The 17,755-nt window shown below is 45.6% G+C and overlaps 1 protein-coding gene across 1 annotated transcript in view; it reads right to left on the minus strand.

Moving 5' to 3' along the window:
* Positions 1 to 17,755, minus strand: part of LOC130478222 (multiple epidermal growth factor-like domains protein 6) — a 239,285-nt gene that overhangs the window by 67,323 nt on the left and 154,207 nt on the right. Inside the window, 5 exon segments of the mRNA XM_056850373.1 lie at positions 8,076 to 8,210; positions 8,852 to 8,980; positions 11,107 to 11,235; positions 13,050 to 13,181; positions 14,830 to 14,997. Of these exon segments, the coding sequence (XP_056706351.1) occupies positions 8,076 to 8,210; positions 8,852 to 8,980; positions 11,107 to 11,235; positions 13,050 to 13,181; positions 14,830 to 14,997 (693 nt within the window).

Genomic DNA, 17,755 nt, shown 5'->3' on the forward strand with positions numbered 1-17,755 from the left:
CCATGAGCTAAATGTAAAACGTCCTTCCGGAGAGCTTTGGGTACATACAATTTTGAGTCTTTGTACCAGGACCCCCCTTGTTCCAACACACCAGGAGGTAGGGTATGAGCGGAACGTTCTAAAAGGCACTGGTCCCGAAGGACAGTTAAAAAGGATTCGGAGATGGGGATTTTGGAGGGAGCCCCCCCGTCGGTCTTGGAGATCTGAGAAACAGTTATAGGGTTAGTGCTTACGTGCGGCGGCGCGCAGACTGCAGGCGGCTGAGCGGTCGGAGGGGTAGGAGGGGCGGGAACTCCGGTCTGTTGCGGTGGCGGCTGGGCAGCCGGTTGGGCTGGCGGAGCTTGCGAGTTAGGGAAGGTGTGTTGATGCTGGGATCGGGTTTGCACAGCCAGCATAGGTAGGGCCCCACGTTGCATAGGGGTGAACAGAGAGTTGGTAGGCCTTTCGAGTTTTACCGGATATTGTGGTAAACGGGAGAGGGCATCCGCGAGAACGTTCTGCTTCCCAGGGACGTGCTTCAGGGTGAAACGGAACTGAGCAAAGAACTCCGCCCACCGTTGTTGTTTCGCCGACAGCTTATGGGACCCCGTGAGGGCAGCTAGATTTTTGTGATCGGTCCAAACTTCAAAGGGTACTTTAGACCCTTCCAAGAATTGCCGCCATAAAGTCAGTGCATGATGAACTGCAGAGGCCTCTTTCTCCCAGATGGGCCAGTTTAATTGAGCGTGCGCAAATTTTTTTGAAAAGTAAGCGCAAGGGTGAAGAAGACCGTCCGGTCCTTGTTGGAGGAGAGCCCCTCCCATGGCTACATCGGAAGCATCGACTTGCACAATGAACATTTGATTTGGGTCTGGGTGCCGTAGCACCGGCTCCGAAGTGAAAAGGCGTTTGAGGGCCAGAAAGGCGGCTTGGCATTGCTCAGTCCATAGGATTTTTGCGGAGGGCAAGGCAGCCGAGCTTACTTTCCCCTTAGTTTTCAGCAGGTCCGTAATGGGCAGAGCCACTTGGGCGAAGTTAGGGATGAATCCCCGATAGAAGTTTGCAAATCCCAGAAATTGCTGTACTTGCTTGCGGTTGGTGGGGGGAGTCCAATCGAGGACGGCTTGGACTTTGGCGGGGTCCATGCGAAGACCTTGGTGGGAGATGATGTATCCTAAAAACGTGAGTTTGCTTTGGTGAAATTCACACTTAGCTAGTTTAGCGAACAGTTGATGGTTACGCAGGCGTTGTAGAACTTCCCTGACCAGAGTCACATGCTCGTCCATAGTTTTCGAATAAATGAGAATGTCATCTAAGTAGACCACCACCCCACGATATAGAAGGTCATGTAGGATTTCATTGATGAGTTGCATGAAGACCCCCGGGGCCCCTTTTAATCCGAACGGCATTACAAGGAATTCATACATTCCGAAACAGCTAGAGAAGGCAGTGAGGTGCTCATCTCCTTCGCGGATACGGACTCGGTAGTAGGCTTCCACCAAGTCTAATTTAGAGAACACACGGCCTTCCTGTAATTGTCCCAAAATATCCGATATTAATGGGCTAGGATAGGCGTTGGTCTGGGTAACCGCATTGAGCTTTCTGAAGTCAATGCACAGGCGAAGGTCGCCCTCTTTTTTCCGGACGAAAAACGCGGGGGCCGAGTTTGGGGCATTCGAAGGGCGAATGAACCCTCTGGCGAGGTTTTTGTCCAAAAAGTCCCGGAGGACAGTGCGCTCGGAAGCGCTCATAGGGTAAATCTTACTTTTGGTTAATGTGCAGTCCTTTACTACTTCAATCGCACAGTCTGAGGCCCGGTGGGGGGGTAAGGCATCACATTCCTTAAGGTCGAAGACATCTTCAAAGTCCCGGTACACAGCGGGTAGAGCCGGTGGTACTGGGGCAGTAGAGGTTAATGCTGGAACGGGCGGAAATGGCAGAGCAAAGTTTTGCCGATGCTGGTCGCAGGTGGGACTAGCGAAAGAGATAGTGTTTGTTTCCCAATCAATACTGGGACTATGTCCCTTAATCCAGTTAATTCCCAAGACCACTTCAAATCGGATGGGGGCTATAGTGAAGTCTATTTGTTCCCAGTGGGAACCAATTCCCATTGCCACCCCTATGGTGCGATGATCAACTGGACCCCCCTGGAATTGGCTCCCGTCCATTTGAGCAAATTGGACGGGGGCGGGTAAAGCCTCTGAGTCGGCTCTGAGTGCAGCAAACGTGGCTTCGCTTATGAGAGTGCGACAGCAACCGGAGTCAATTAGTGCTTTGATGGGGATTTGAGGACCTCCGTTAAGTTGTTGTAAAACTGCATCTACGTAGACGGTGGAGTCCACTTCTTTGATTTTGGTAGGAGCATTCGGTTTGATAGGAAGATCCTGAGAGGTCTGTGGAGATGCTCCATTCACCACAGACCGGAGCCGTTTTTTGACAAGTCGAGGGGAGATTCCAGGTTTAAGGCTGGAGAAATCCAAGGGTTTTCCTCATCCGAAGAGGGAAAGCTGTCCCCCAATGGGGCACTTGTAATCCGAGACCCGGCGGGGTCGTTGGAAGCAGGCAGGGAGGCTGGGTCCCCGGCATGGAGTGCAGAGGGTGTGGGCCTTCCCGGAGCTGCGCTGCGGGTGGCCGCGGTGCCTCTGCGTGGTGGACGACCTCGGGCGCGGGTTGTCGTGCTGGGACGAAATAATTCCTGGCGGCGTGGACAAACGGCTGCAAAGTGGCCCATTTCTCCGCATGTAAGACAGGCACCCCTCTGAAATCGGGCTTCACGTTCCTGGAGCGGACGTGGGGGATTTCGTGGGACGAGCAGTGGTGCCTTGGGTTGAGGCTTTGGGGTGCCCTTCTCCTTGTGCTTTTGACGGACGAGAGAAATAAAACGGCGGCGGCTTTCCACTTCCTCGGCTAATAGGATCCAGCCTTCGAGGGTATCGGGATCGCCCCGCATGTAAGACCAGTTCAGAATGTCAGGATGCAAGGCTTCCCTGAAATGATGGATTAGGGTGGTCTCGGGCCAACCTACAATTTTACTTGCCAGTCGCTGAAATTCATCGGCAAATTCTCGAACTGTAGCAGAGCCTTGTTTTAATTGTAAGAGTTCCGTTTTGGCTCTTTCTCCCAGGAAGGGGTCCTCAAACCTCCTTCTCAGGGCAGTCATGAAGTTGTTGAGGGAACGAATCGCACGAGAGCGGGTGTCAAACTGAAGGACCATCCAGTCAGCCGCTTTGCCTGTCAGGAGGGAAGCTACGTACCGCACCCGGCTATCTTCCGTGGGGAAAAGTTGACCTTGTTCTCGCATATAACTGTCCACTTGATGCAAGAAACAAGGCAAAGTCTCAAGAGATCCGTCATACGTAGTCCTCAATTTGAGTTGCTTCCAAGGGCCGGGCGCGGGTTGACCCGGTTGCACGGGTGGTCCGGGCGGAGGAGCAACAGGAGCTCCAGGAGGCAAGGGTGGAGCAGGCACATTAGCAGGTGGTTGCACAGGTGGTCCGAGCGGAGGAGCAACAGGAGCTCCAGGAGGTAAGGGTGGAGCAGGCACATTAGCGGGTGGTTGTACGGGTACCCCCTGACCCGGTATCGGAACGGGCTGTCTCTGAGCCATCAGGGTTTGTTGTAATTGCCTGTTCTCGTGAAGCATAAGTTCCATTACTTCTTGGAGTCGATCAACACGGTCGGAGAGCTCCCGATTCTGGGCTCGTAAAAGATGAACCTCCTCACTTGGGCCACCAGTAAGATGAGGCTTACTGGTTCGGAAGCTCGTGGCCCATTGAGAGCTATCCCCATATAAATCCTCGTCTTCAGACTCATCTGAGTCTCGACGTTGGTCAGCCAAACGGCGTGCGCGTTGGGTCGCACGCGACGGGACAAACGCCGGGGAAAAAGTTAGACCTGATAGTCCCAGTACATAGTCCTTGGGGCGCGTGTCCACGTTCGCCTGATTCCGTGCTGCAGCCGCCCTGGCTGCTTCCGCCGCCTCTCTCTCTCTTGCGACCCTAGCCGCTTCGGCGGCTTGCTGATCCGCAAGAACTTTGGCGTTCTCAAGTCTTAGGGCAGCCTCTGCTGTAATGCGCGGCAAAAGTTCTGTCTCGAGGAGCAAGAGTATGGGGTCAGGTTCCCCGCCCAGCAGAGGTTGTACTCGAACCGCTAGTGCGGATGCCTCGGCTCCAAACGTCGGGGTCAAAACTTGAGCCAAGGTGGCTACCGGGGTGTCCTTTGTACATTCCACAAGGAGAAGAGCGGTGCTAATAGCGACTCGCTTGGCCTCAGCCTGGCAGCTGGCCGCATCCGGGATCAGGGAAAAACCCTCCGGCGGGGCTCCCGCCATGGTAGAAAGAGTTTGTCGAGAAATAAGAGTATCCAAAAGTCCAGTTAATATTTGTAAATCCTCAGTCGCCAATCGGGCATCGTCCAGTAATTGATCCAAGTCCTGAAGATCTAAACGAGCATCAGTATCCTCCGATGTTAACATCCAGAGACGTCCTGTAAGAGATTGCCACTGCGCGTGTACCAGTCCCCTCAAGCGGCAAACCTCTCGGTTCGTCCGGAAAAGTTCAGCGATTAAGTCCTGTAACAGAGTAGGGTCCTCTGAGAAGGGCTCCAGGGTAGTAGATCACCTGGAGAGCTGCACAGCTCCCATCCATGTGGCAGGCGAACCCCCCTGGGCTCCAGCCTGGCTAGGAGAACGGTGAAGATGTGAGATAGCTGTCATAATGTCAGCCCTTGGCCCACAGAACCAGAAATCACCACAAAGTCATATAGAGTCCAAACAGATGGCTTTTACTGATCAAATAGGCATACAGTGCAAACGAATAAAATGACAGCTATGAAAGGCTCACTAGCTGGGAGATATTATAAGGCAGGAAAGGCGGGAGATTACATGCAGGAATACAGTTTCCCAGGAGCTGAGTTTTCCCAGGCTTAGGCATGCGACCTTGGGGGGCAGACAATACAGCACAGAGACGAAACCGAGATAGCAGCCTGACACGCCCTCCAGCTTCAGCAGATGACCCTGTGTTCTAATATTATGAGAGAGGGATAAAGCTTCTCCCTGTCCACTCTCTCCATACCATGCATAATTGTATAGACCTCTATCATGTCTCCCCTTAACCGCCTTCTTTTACTGTTCAGGTGGCTTATATCACCCATCTCCCCCATTTCCCCCTCACAACATCCCTGTGAAGCAGGTTAGGCTGAGAGTGTGTGACTGCTCTAAGTACACACAGTGAACTTCATGGCAGAGTGGGTATTTGAACCTGGGTCTCTAGATGCTAGACCTCTAACCATTGCATTACATTTGCTCATTAACTGGAGAGGGAAGAAGCCATAATTTTCCGTGTCCTGGGAGTCAATTCCTGCAGTTCCTGAATTAAGTCAATATTTTATTTACTTGTTTGTTTTTTAATCAAATTTCTACCCCACACGTCCTGGCAAAAGCTGGGCTCAGAGCAGCTTGCACAACAACATAGTATACAATAAAACAAAATAAAAACATTATAAAACAGCAATTTAAAACCAGCCCTATAAAATCAATAAATGAATGACAACATGTGTCCAATTTTATTTTGCCTTTTCTATGAAGAGTGCCTGTTTAATTTACTTGCAGCAAAAGATCTTCCATGATTCAGTGGCCAGGGCATGGGCTTTGCATGTCGAAGGGTCAGCCGTCAACATCTGCAGTAAAAGGATCAGGTGAAAGACCTCTGCCATACACCCTGGAGGGCTGCTACCAGTCAGAGTAGACAAGACCAATCCTGGGACATCTTTGGGTCTGCCTCAGCCTAAGGTAGCTTTGTGTGCTAAACTAAACCTGATCTGAAGTCCTATCCAATTCGACAGGGCTTGTGTGTGTGTGTTAAGTGGCATCAAGTCGCTTCCGACTCATGGCGACCCTATGAATCAAAGTCCTCCAAAATGTCCTCTCTTTGATACCCTTGCTTAGATCTTGCAAATTGAGGGCTGTGGTTTCCTTTATTGAGTCAATCCATCTCTTGTTGGGTCTTCCTCTTTTCCTGCTGCCCTCAACTTTTCCTAGCGTGACTGTCTTTTCCAGTGACTCTTGTCTTCTCATAATGTGACCAAAATACAATAGCCTCCGTTTAGTCAACAGGGCTTACTTTCAAGTAAAAGTGCATAGTTATCCAGCCTCAGAAGCTTGACAGGTTCTCTGAACTTCCCCATGCATAGGATTTTACCTCTTCCAGGGTTAAAATGTGGAACTTGTGTTAATTCCTAACAGCATGTGTGCAAACAGCATCACATTTTACACTGTGGACATACAAACTTGTCCAGTCTTTGGGTCCCGTGGGGCTCTTCTGCCTTGCCTGTGATTCACAACCTACCTGAGCTACATGCTGTTAAAAATAAGGGAAAGGACATTAGAAGCGTTGGGAATTAGTCTACGAGTTTTGTCTCTGCCAGGATTGCAAAAAGAGTTAAATGTTTGTGTTTCATTTACACTGACTCAGGGGGGTGGTGCTAGCCACTTGGCAAGTGTTGATTGGTCTGATCTTATAGAATCTAATGCCGATGAATTTTAAATTAATGGTTAATTTTTAGTTATACTGTTGAATTGTGAGTATGGAGTATGGAGATTCATGTATTTTTGTGACTACTATTTTATTATCATGCCATTAAAGGTGACTGAAACTGAAACTGATTGGTCAGATCAAGAGCTATTGGTCATGTGATGTTCTGGCGTGATCCTAGAAGCTGCCGTTTTAGTCAAGAAGTTACTTACTTCTTTTCTCTTCTTCTTCCTTGAGTAGATAATGTTAACTATATGCTTTACTGTGTTTTAAGCCTTAAAGCCTGTTAGCCACATGCTAGCAAGAGTTTAGGAAATGAATTGTAGATATGAGTTATTGATTTATATTCCAAGTTTATGTTATTTTTGATATAGTAAACCTCTATATTTACTGAAAGAAAGCAATGTGTCTTGAACTTTGTGTGTGTGTGTGTCTAATTTATGCTCCACAAGATCACGATTTATCGCAATCTATCTCAACAAGAAGACACCCACAGTAGAAGCCGCAAAACAAATTAAATACACAGCTTTCGAAGTAAAGCCCTATTGACTTGTGCCACAGAAGCATGAACAATTATTAAAAGGGTGTGCGTGAACTATAAAACAAACATGGAAGTCTGAACTGAAACTAATCCTAGCCTCATAAAAACAAACACAATCTGCAAAGCAGAGCTTTTACGTTAATTTTTGGAAAGAGTCCTGGGAATTCTGAAGAAGACAAAGAAGAGTTGGTTTTTTATATGCTGACTTTCTCTACCACTGAAGGAAAAATCAAACCAGCTTACAGTCACCTTCCCTCTCCCTCCCCCAACAGACACCCTGTGAGGTAGGTGGGGCTGAGAGAGTGTGACTAGCCCAAGGTCACCCAGCTGGCTTCATGTGGAGGAGTGGGGAAACCAACCCGGTTCACCAGATTAGTGTCTGCCGCTCATGTGGAGGAGTGTTGGAATCAAACCCGGTTCTCCAGATCAGAGTCCACCGCTCCAAACCACTGCTCTTAACCACTATACCACGCTGGGTCTTCTGCTTAAGTTTTCATGGTCTTACGCAAGACTAGGGCCATTTATGCATGGCTGTTTCCTCACAGTCATCCCGCCGACAACTTTGGGGTTTTGCTTTGATTATGTTTGCATTTTCCTACCATCAGAGGTCGCCTTGCTTTCCCTGCACATTTCCGTGTGTTTTGCTTGTGTTTTCTGGATTAATGTTTAGCCAGCATCCAGAAAACATGGGGAAAACATGAGGAAACGCATGGGGGAGAGTGAGGTGACCTCTGACCGTCGGAAAATGCATGCATAATCACAATGTAAGAACATAAGAAAGGCTGTGCTGGATCAGGCCAAGGTCCTTAAAGTCTAGCAGTCTACACATGTGTAGCCCAATTGCATTCCAAAGGAGTAGCTAAGTATTTTTGCACAGCCATGCACAGCCCAGGCACACTTCAGTGGATCAGAACCTTAAGAGGGCATCCAACTTTACAGTAAAAGTATCAACTAAATCAAATATTGCACGATGACAAAGGACCTGCGTGGAGAAAGGGACCCGTACAAACAGGAAGTTCCGGTACCTTTTTGACACTTGCTTCCCTCGTAACCTGGTTTACAGATGCAAGAGCCATTCCTGGGATTGCAACCCAAAGCGTTCTGTTTTAAGCACCGGCATTCTTCTGAGCATCCTGGTCCAAAGACCCATTTGGGACAAGCTACATTCCGAAAAAGAGGAAGTGTTAGCATTATCACTAGTTGGATAGGACTCAGTGACGTTACAAAGAGTCTAGGCCAGGGGTCCCCAATGCGGTGCCTGTAGGTGCCATGGCACCTGCACCCACCTTTTCTGGTTCCCACCATTTTTAAGACGTGGGTGGGGCCAGGTAGGGCTTTTGCCCAGCATGGCTTCTGATTGACTATTGGAGATCTGATTGGCTGTGCAGATTCTTCTAAATGCTGCTTTGGCGTCGGCTGCTACCTGCACAAGGATCTGCACTGTGTTGCTGAAGTTCAGCTGTGGCAATCGTTTTGTGGCTGGCTCCGCCTCCTGCAGCAGCCATTTTGGGGCAACCATTTTGGTGCTGCGCCCACCGTGCTGCGTCAGAATTCCAAATGCACCAGCAGGCTCAAAAAGGTTGGGGACCCCTGGTCTAGGCAATGGGGGCAAATCAAGCAATGGCTGTTCTGAAATTCTCCTGCAGCCCAGAGAAGTGACCAAGAGGAAGTTCAATAGAAGGAATGAAAGAATGAAGGACAATCGTTTTATTTGGACCGCAAGCTTAGAAATAATGTCGTAGGTTAGCATAAACGACACCTCTCGGGCATTAAATACATTGGTCAACATGAACTGACTTACTTAGGTGGCAGAAGCGACCGTATAACCCAGGATCACATAAACAGGCTCCATACAGTCTGTGGCAATGGCTGCTGTGAGCGCAATGGCATTTCTTGTTGCAGTGCTTCCCAAAAAGTCCTTTGGGGCAACCTGACAGAAACAGAGGAGTAAAAAGACAATGGAGGGTTAATATGAAAAAAGGCACTGTTTTCTATGCTTATTTTAAAAATATTAGCAGACTGCTCTTGTGTGGAAAGAAGGCATGTATTACCGGGGTGTGTTTGGTTTGGATGAGTAGTTTTTACTTTGATCTGTATTTTATTTTTGTACGCTTTTACACTTATATATCTGTATCTATTAAAGCATGATTGTTTTGCTAGGATTATACATGTTCTTGCAATAGATTTTATCTGTTCTTCAGCCTTCTTTGGTTTGTCGTTCGGCTTGCTGTGAGGTTATTTCCCTTTTATTCCTGGTTGGGCTCTCAGGAAATTTTGGCTCTATTTCTGATCAGGCCCTGCTTCAGAGCAGAGGCTCACCAACCTTTTATAATTAAATGGCCAAACTATGTCAAAATGCACAGCAGGAGTTCAACAAGTCCAATTTAAATAACTGAAACCGTACAACTTTAATGTTACTGATAATGCCATTTTGTTTAATAAGTCATACAAGGTTCTGCAGCCCAAACATTGATTGTTGCGAGTCCTTTGTTAGGAAGCGGCACATATAAGATCTCACAATAAAAATATACAGGAACACCCTCTACAGGTTGAGTATCCCTTATCCAAAACACTTGGGACCAGAAGTGTATCAGATTTCAGATTTTTGGGGATTTTGGAATAATTGCATTTATATATATATAAACTCCAGCTGAATATCTGTCTGTTATAGAGCTAAATAAGCAAAGGAGAGCCCTAACTCTGGAAAGAGAGTTGGCTTTGCCTTCAGCAATCCTGGAGGGAAAATATAGGAAGTTATCAAGATCTGAGTAGGGATGCCCTTGCAGGTCAGGTGAAATGGAAAATATAAGTCATATTCTATTTAGGTGTATTTATTACAAGGGAATTCATCAGAAGCTAATTCTTCCTCTCATTAACACAATGGAATCCAGTCCTGAGGAAGAGAAAATGAAACTCCTCTCAGTGTTATTTACAGGTAGCCAAATATTGTTCTGCAGCAATCAAAATCTGTTCGGACAAGGTTACTAGTGTTAATAAGGTTAATTTTAATTGATAAAATTTTATCTGTATTTTTTTACAAAGAGATTAGTTTATCACGTCATGGGTTTTATTGATAAGGTTTATATCTTTCCTGGCTAATGCCGTAATAGTAAATCTTACACATCTTACACATATACATAATGCGATATCTTGGGGACGGGATCCAAGCCTAAACACAAAATTCATTTATGTTTTATATACACCTTATACACATAGCCTGAAGGTAATTTTATACAACATCTTTAATAATTTTGTGCATGAAACAAAGTTTGTGTATATTGAACCATCAGAAAGCAAAAGTGTCACTATCTCAGACACCCATATGGACAATTTGTGGTTGTTTGGCATCCCCATCTTTCCTGACTCCGAATTTATATGCTACCAATAAGCAATTTTCCCTCGGGGATGCTGAATAAACTGTCTGTTGTGTGCCTGTGTTTTGACTGTGACCCGTTGTATAAGGTCAGATGGCATTATGTAGGTGCTCAAAAAGTTTTGGGTTTTGGATTATTTCAGATTTTCGGATAAGGGATACTCAACCTATACAATTATTTTACTGAACTGTCATAAATCTGTGCATGGTTCATACTTGGCAACTGTTCCTCTTTATCATTTCCCTTTCTCCTAAGCATCTCTAAGAAGCCCTTTCGTTCCATAAAAACCTTTGCCTGCCATTCCCTTCACATACTGGCTTTTCTGGCATCCCACCTACCCCTCCAATATACCTTAATTCTTTTTTAAAAAAAATTAGAGACATATTTGGTTCTGTACTGAGCAGAATTTGACTCTAATGCCACCGATGGCAGACCTTTGCTTCAGGGGCACTGTAGTCATTATACAAAATCATCTGAAGAAATCAAGTTGCCTAAACGCCAGATCCTCTCCTCTTCAGAAATTACCCCATTCTTTCAAGTCCCCAAATGGATTATTGTTTTATACTGACAGAGCCTTTCTACAGCACATCAATGCCAATTAAAAAAGACAACGGCCAACACAGCAGGCGATCGTCAGGCAGCCGGCTGGAAACAATGCCAAGATAAACAATGAAATTCTGACCATCTTCGCAAAACTTTCCATTCATTCCTGGTGGGCAGCGACATTCCCCTGTTGCAGGGTCGCAGGAACCTCCATTCTGACACTTGCAGAGGCTGCTACAATCTTTGCCGTAGGTTCCTGCAGAGCAGGCTGTAATGAAAGCCAAGAAGATGAATGAGCAAAACAATCATCCTCCTGCATTAGGGATGAGAAGAAATTATGTTTCTGCTATTGTGCTGGAGTGAAATGGAGTGATCAGGTTTTAACACAAACACTGCGCATGCGGCGTTGTGCCGGAGCAGATTCCATAGACAACAATATTCATTTGCTCGCTACCGAGTGCCATGGTCAATTGCAATGCATCACACCAATGTAACTATGTGGTAATAAGAGGGTGGGTTGGATGCCATGATTACATTTCCCTAACGGTGGTCCTTTCACCCTGCAGAAGGAGCCTTCTCAAAAGTGGGATGGATCCACAGGATCCAACCCCCTGTCCTTTCTGGATGGGTGGCTGGTGGCAGCAAATGCCTTCTCTTCTTTGCTTGCCTTCTCCCTCAGGGCATCAGGTCCCTATGACTACCACTGCTTGCTCACTCAAAAGGATCCCGGTTGAGTGGCAAGGAACAGCAACTGATGCCAATTTAGACGGCTGTTATGCCATGGTGTCCAGGAAGGGGCAAGCCTGCAAGGGATGACTAGTCCTTGCCACAGCTGGAAGAGAGAAGCAAGGCAGTAACCACTCTCAGAACATGCTTGCTGAGGTAGTAGTGGCCTTCCCCTGGGCAGGGGCCATTATGGGATGCCTGAAGGTTCTAACACCAGGTGTTATATCCTAGATATCCTAACGGTGAGCTGCAGTTGGCTTGGTGGATCAGGCTGTGCAAGCCTATGTTAGACTGCATGTGCAGTCTATGGGGAGGGGCTGTGGCTCAGTGATAGAGCATCTGCTTGGCACACAGAAAGTCCCAGGTTCAGTCTCCAGCATGTCCAGTTAAAGGGACTAAGCAAGTAGGTGATGTGAAAGACTTCAGCCTGAGACCCTGGAGAGCCGCTGCTGGTCTGAGCAGACAATACTGACTTTGATGGACCAAGGGTCTGATTTAGTATAAGGCAGCTTCATGTGTTCATGTGCTCATCACCAAAGACTATGCCATTGTCAAACCATAGCAATCCTTTGCAACTGGACTGTCTTGTCCAGAGTGGAAAATCCAGTGGAGAATGGCTTGCACAACGACAGTACAATATATATGGATGCAACCTTATAGTGGAAGGAGGAGAAGAAGGAGGAGGAGGAGGAGAAGAAGGAGGAGGAGAAGAGTTGTTTTTTATATGAAGACTTTATCACTTAAGGAAGAATCAAACCAGCTTACAATCGCCTTCCCTTCCCCTCCCCACAGCAGACACCCTGTGAGGTACGTGGGGCTGAGAGAGCTCTAAGAGAACTGTGACTAGCCCAAGGTCACCCAGCTGGTTTCATGTGGAGGAGTGGGGAATTAAACCCGGTTCTCCAGATTAGAGTCAACTTCTTCAAACCACTGCAACTTTACCACTATACCATGCTGGCTGTCAAGCATAGCTACATACTTCTAAGCCCACTGATTTCATTGGACTCAGAAGTGTGTATCTCTGCTTAGAACTGCACTGATGAAAAACGCTGAAACAGTGACAACTGTTACTACATACTGATGGAGAAGCTGACCAAGGGAAAAGGGAGCAAGGGACCAATGGAGAGGTTCCTTTTTTTTTTTTTGCAAAGTCCACTCCCAGGACCAGTAAGAATTGCACTGATGGCCCTTTGTTGGCCATTAAACGTATGCCGAATGATTGGCAAAGTACAGGATTTTGCTACTTTCCCACCAGAAGACTCCTAGGGCTAGAGGTTGCCCTCATTAACATCTGAAGCACAGTCATACAGAACCCCAGGAAAGCGTCGGGAACGTCGCCAAAAGCACAATACTCACTTTCATTACAGATAATTCCAGTCCAGCCAGGTGGGCAGTCACAGCTGCTGTTTTCACTGTTGCATCTCCCTCTGTTCATACAATCCAAACAGCTTAAACTGCAGTCCCTGCCAAATGTGCCATCCATGCAAACTGGAATGGGAAAAAAAGCACACAGCTGAACTTGTACTTTCAGATTCAGTGTCCTCCATTCATACAATATTTACACTGTATTTGCATTTCTTCCTTAATACAGACAACTGCTTTCAGTAGTCCAAAACCAGGAGCCAAGTAAAACCTCACGGTGGGGGGATTTGAAAGCAGAGACAATCTTGGTTGGGGGAAAATAGGTGGATATAATCTGAGTCTTGAACTGAAGGTAGTGTGAACCTGCTGGTGCCTATGATGCTGGGATCGCTAGTAGTTTGGACCTGCCTCTGAGAGGCAGTGTGGAGCAGTGGTTAAGAGCAGCGGGCTCTAATCTGGTGAACTTGGTTTGATTCCCTGCTAATCCACATAAGCGCCAGACTCTAATCTGGAGAACCAGGTTTGTTTCTCCACTCCTCCACATGAAGCCTGCTGGGTGACCGTGGACTAGTCACAGTTATCTCAGAACTCTTTCAGCCCCACCTACCTCACAAGGTGTGAGGAGTGGAAGGGAAGGAGATGGTAAGCCGCTTTGAGGATCTTTAAAGGTAGAGAAAAGCAGGGTATAAAAACCAACTCTTCTTCTTCTGTGAGACGGCCCCTACAGAGTGTGGCCAAAGAGTTTGTAGATCAGCATTACTCGTAAAGCTATGTTCCAAAATATAAATACACCAACAAATAGAAAAACCATAAGCATCTGTAGATATTTTAATTTTTTTTACATGTAACAATGCAAATTTGAAGACGTTTGTTTTGTTTTGTTTGGAATACCACCAATAACTGTGATTGGCCCTCCTCCTCTTTGGTTTTGATGTTACAGGTGTTCATATGTTCTTACTGGATAATTTTACATATACTTGATTTTAAATGTCATTTTAGCACTGAAATATCTTAGCATTTTGATGTCTGCCATCTCGGCGACCCTAGTTGGGTGGAAAAGTAGCATTGAAATGTGTTAAATAAATATATAAATGAAATATTTCATTTCTCCCCACTTTCCCAGTAATCCCACACACAAACTATTCCTAGGTTCTCACCCTTTCTCACACATGAACACATGAAGCTGCCTTATACTGAATCAGACCCTTGGTCCATCAAAGTCAGTATTGTCTATTCAGACTGGCAGCAGCTCTCCAGGGTCTTGGGCAGAGGTCTTTCACATCACCTACTTGCCTAGTCCCTTTAACTGGAGATGCTGGGGATTGAACTTGGGACCTTCCGCATGCCAAGCAAATGCTCCACCACTGAGCCACAGCCCCTCCCAAACTCAAACTTGCCCCATTTCCTACAGCTTTTGACCATCCGCTAGTGAGCAAAAGTCACGCATTCCCACCCTCACGCCCCAGCCTGCTTCCACAGTCAAAACGATTCTTCACCATTCTGACTGGCAGCATCTCTCCAAGGTCACATGTAGAGACCTTTGAAATCACTCTCTACCTTATCCTGATGCCAGGGATTGAACCTGGGACCTTTGCCATGCCAAACAGGTGCTCTACCACTAATTGTCACAATAAATCAATTAGTCTTGGCTCCTGAAGACTAACACTGGGGCTACCCCCTCTGCCACTGTTCTGATCCTCCACTGCATGAAAATCCACCACTATCATGCTTACTTTGAAAATACAAAATGGTTTTCACACACAAAAAATCTCACCAGTTGAGTGCTCAAGAGCAAGCTCTCCACGAACATCTTGTTCCTGATCCTCATAGAAGGAATCGAAGGACATACTGAAATGAAGGATCTGAGGTGGCCTTCTGAAGCGAAGGTAAGGACTCCTGACCTCTTCCAGCTCTTCCTCTTCTAGCTCCTCGTCATCTAGTGCTAAGTGTAGAGAGGCAATTCTTTTTCAACTAAGAAGACACATGTAGTTATGTATATAGAACAAGTCTACATCGATGAATAAACAGCACTGTTATTCATATCCTGACCTGGATGGTCTAGGCTGGCTCAGTCTCATCAGATCTCAGAAGCTAAGCAGGGTCAGCCCTGGTGAGTACTTGGATGGGAGACCACCAAGGAAGTCCAGGATTGCTATGTAAAGGCAGGCAATAGCAAACCACTGCTGTTTGTCTCTTGCCTTGAAAACCCTACAGGGTTGCCATAAGTCGGCCATGCCTTGATGGCACTTTCCACCACCAAATGGGAAATAGAAATCAACAAAGCCATTTATCTTTAGAGAATCAGTGTGGAGTGGCAGGTTGAATGTCGGACAGGGACTGGAGGAGACACAGATTCAAACACTCACTATGCTATGAAACTTACTGTGTGACTTTGGACTAGTCTCACTCATTCAGCCTAACTTACCTTACAGGGTTTTTGTGACAACAAAATGAATGTGTGTGGTGGTGGGCAGGGAGTCCATGTTGCAGGAAGTGCACAATAAAAAATGTACTAGATAGATTCATCTTTGGACAGGTTCTACAATGTGGCCTGAGGGAAATCTAGTTCTGAAAACTGACAATTCCAGGAATTTGTTTTGGGGATGAATGAGTTAAGCAACCATCACCAAACCACACGCTAGGGTACGAGAGCCCTGCAAAAGATCAGAGTGTGCCAAGAGGTACAAATTAATTAACAGGTGCCCTGTGAACTCAAAGTACTTTCCAACTGAAGAAAATGCCCAGCAGCGCCCCTCTGATATTGCCTTTCTTCAATCAGCCTCCTCTGGTGAAAGGCGGAGGCAGGTAATTCTGCCACATCTCCACATAATTCTATTGTTCCTTTTTTAAAATGGTTTTTATTAAATGTATTGCTAACAAATTTACATCAAGACAATAAACAGGATAAAAAGGGAAAGGAAAGAGAGAAAAATATATAAAAATAAAAACAGACAGACAAAAAGTACTTCCGTTTTCGTTTGTATTGAATATAAATCTAATTAAGAAATCACTACCTGTTCTCTAGCTACAAATACAAAATTATTTTCTTAATTATTCTTACAACTAAAAATAAAACTTTTCTCTATCACGCCTACATTCTTATTCTTCTAATCTTCAAACCCACAAATTATCAATTCATTTTTTCCCATATTAAGCAAAAAGTCAATAAAGGGTTTCCAATTTTTTACAAACTTAGATAAGTTATTTTCTCTAATCAGAGCAGTCAGTTTGACCATTTCCACTAACCCCAACATCTTGACAAGCCATTCTTCTATTGTAGGTATATATGATTGTGTCCATTTCTGTGCATATAATAGTCTTGCAGCTGAAATCATATATAAAAACAAACATCTAATTCTATTGTTCCTGAGACAGAGATGGGCAGAATTAACTGCCCTTACAAGGATGACAGTATTGTACAGTGGCTAGAGCATCAGACTAGACTCATGTTTGAATCCCAGCTCTACCACGGAAGATCCAAAATACGGACCATTTCTGGTCATAAGCAGTCTGGATAAGGGATGCTCAACCTGTATAAATGAAGTCAATTAAAAAAAAAACATACAGAAACAAAAGGGATGAATTCCTTAGAAGGCAGGTAGGTCTCTTCTTACTCTAAAAACAAATCATCATGGACGTATGAGTGAAACGTACTTCCAATTTCTATTCAGAAAAAAGGGGTGCCTCAGCTATCAAAAGCTTGGAAAACACTGAGTTAACATTTACAAAGATCACCTGCACCGCGTGTATGGATAAAATCTGCCGGAAGAACCCTCTGTGTATGCTGGTGTTTTGTTTGTTGCCTGTTGTGTGTGCACTGAATACACCCTTCAAATTGCCTGTCATTGAACAATGTGAGATTTTACACATCATTGCTTAACCTAACTTAAGAAGGCTAATAATGGTGTCCTGCTAAACAAAGGATTTAGATAAGCCATTGTTGTCACTTGCACGGGGTAATTGTACCTTTCCTTAAAAAAAAAGAAAAGAAAAGAAAGGGCCTACCAAGCAAGCTGCTATCTATCTGCCTTAAATTTCATTGGTTTCTGGATGTCATGCGCACCAACAGACCACAACTAAAGAATGCACAAATAATTTAAGATGTGACAATTGAACCAAAGGCATACAATACCTAATGACAACATTTTGTTCTAAAGGAAACACACAAGTAAATTAAAAGCCAGAATTTGCACAATCATGTACTTTAAAATAAATACATCATCACAACCTACATCAAATGTTCATCCTGAAACAAAAAAGCCTTTTTGAAATCAGAAATGAAAATTTCAGTTTCTTGCATTAAAGGCAGCTGGTTTGAGAATTTAGTTTCTCAGTAGGAGGATTTAATTCCTCAGCAGGAGACAGCGTGGCGTAGTGGTTAACAGCAGTGGACTCTAATCTGGAGAACCGGGTTTGATTCCCCACTCCTCCACATGAGTGGTGGACTCTAATGTGGTGAACCAGGTTGGTTTCCCTCCTCCTCTACATGAAGCCAACTGGGTGACCTTGGCCTAGTCACAGTCCTCTCTGAACTCTGTCAGCCCCACCTATCTCACAAGGTTTCTGTTGTGGGGAGAAGAAGGGAAGGAGATTTTAAGCCGCTTTGAGACTCCTTAAAGGTAGAGAAAATTGGGGTATAAAAACCAACTCTTCTTCTTCTAGATATAGGACTTCAGCCATATCTAGTAGGGGGTTAGGGT

The sequence above is a fragment of the Euleptes europaea genome, chromosome 5 (assembly GCF_029931775.1).
Source record: "Euleptes europaea isolate rEulEur1 chromosome 5, rEulEur1.hap1, whole genome shotgun sequence".
NCBI classification, from domain to species: domain Eukaryota; kingdom Metazoa; phylum Chordata; class Lepidosauria; order Squamata; family Sphaerodactylidae; genus Euleptes; species Euleptes europaea.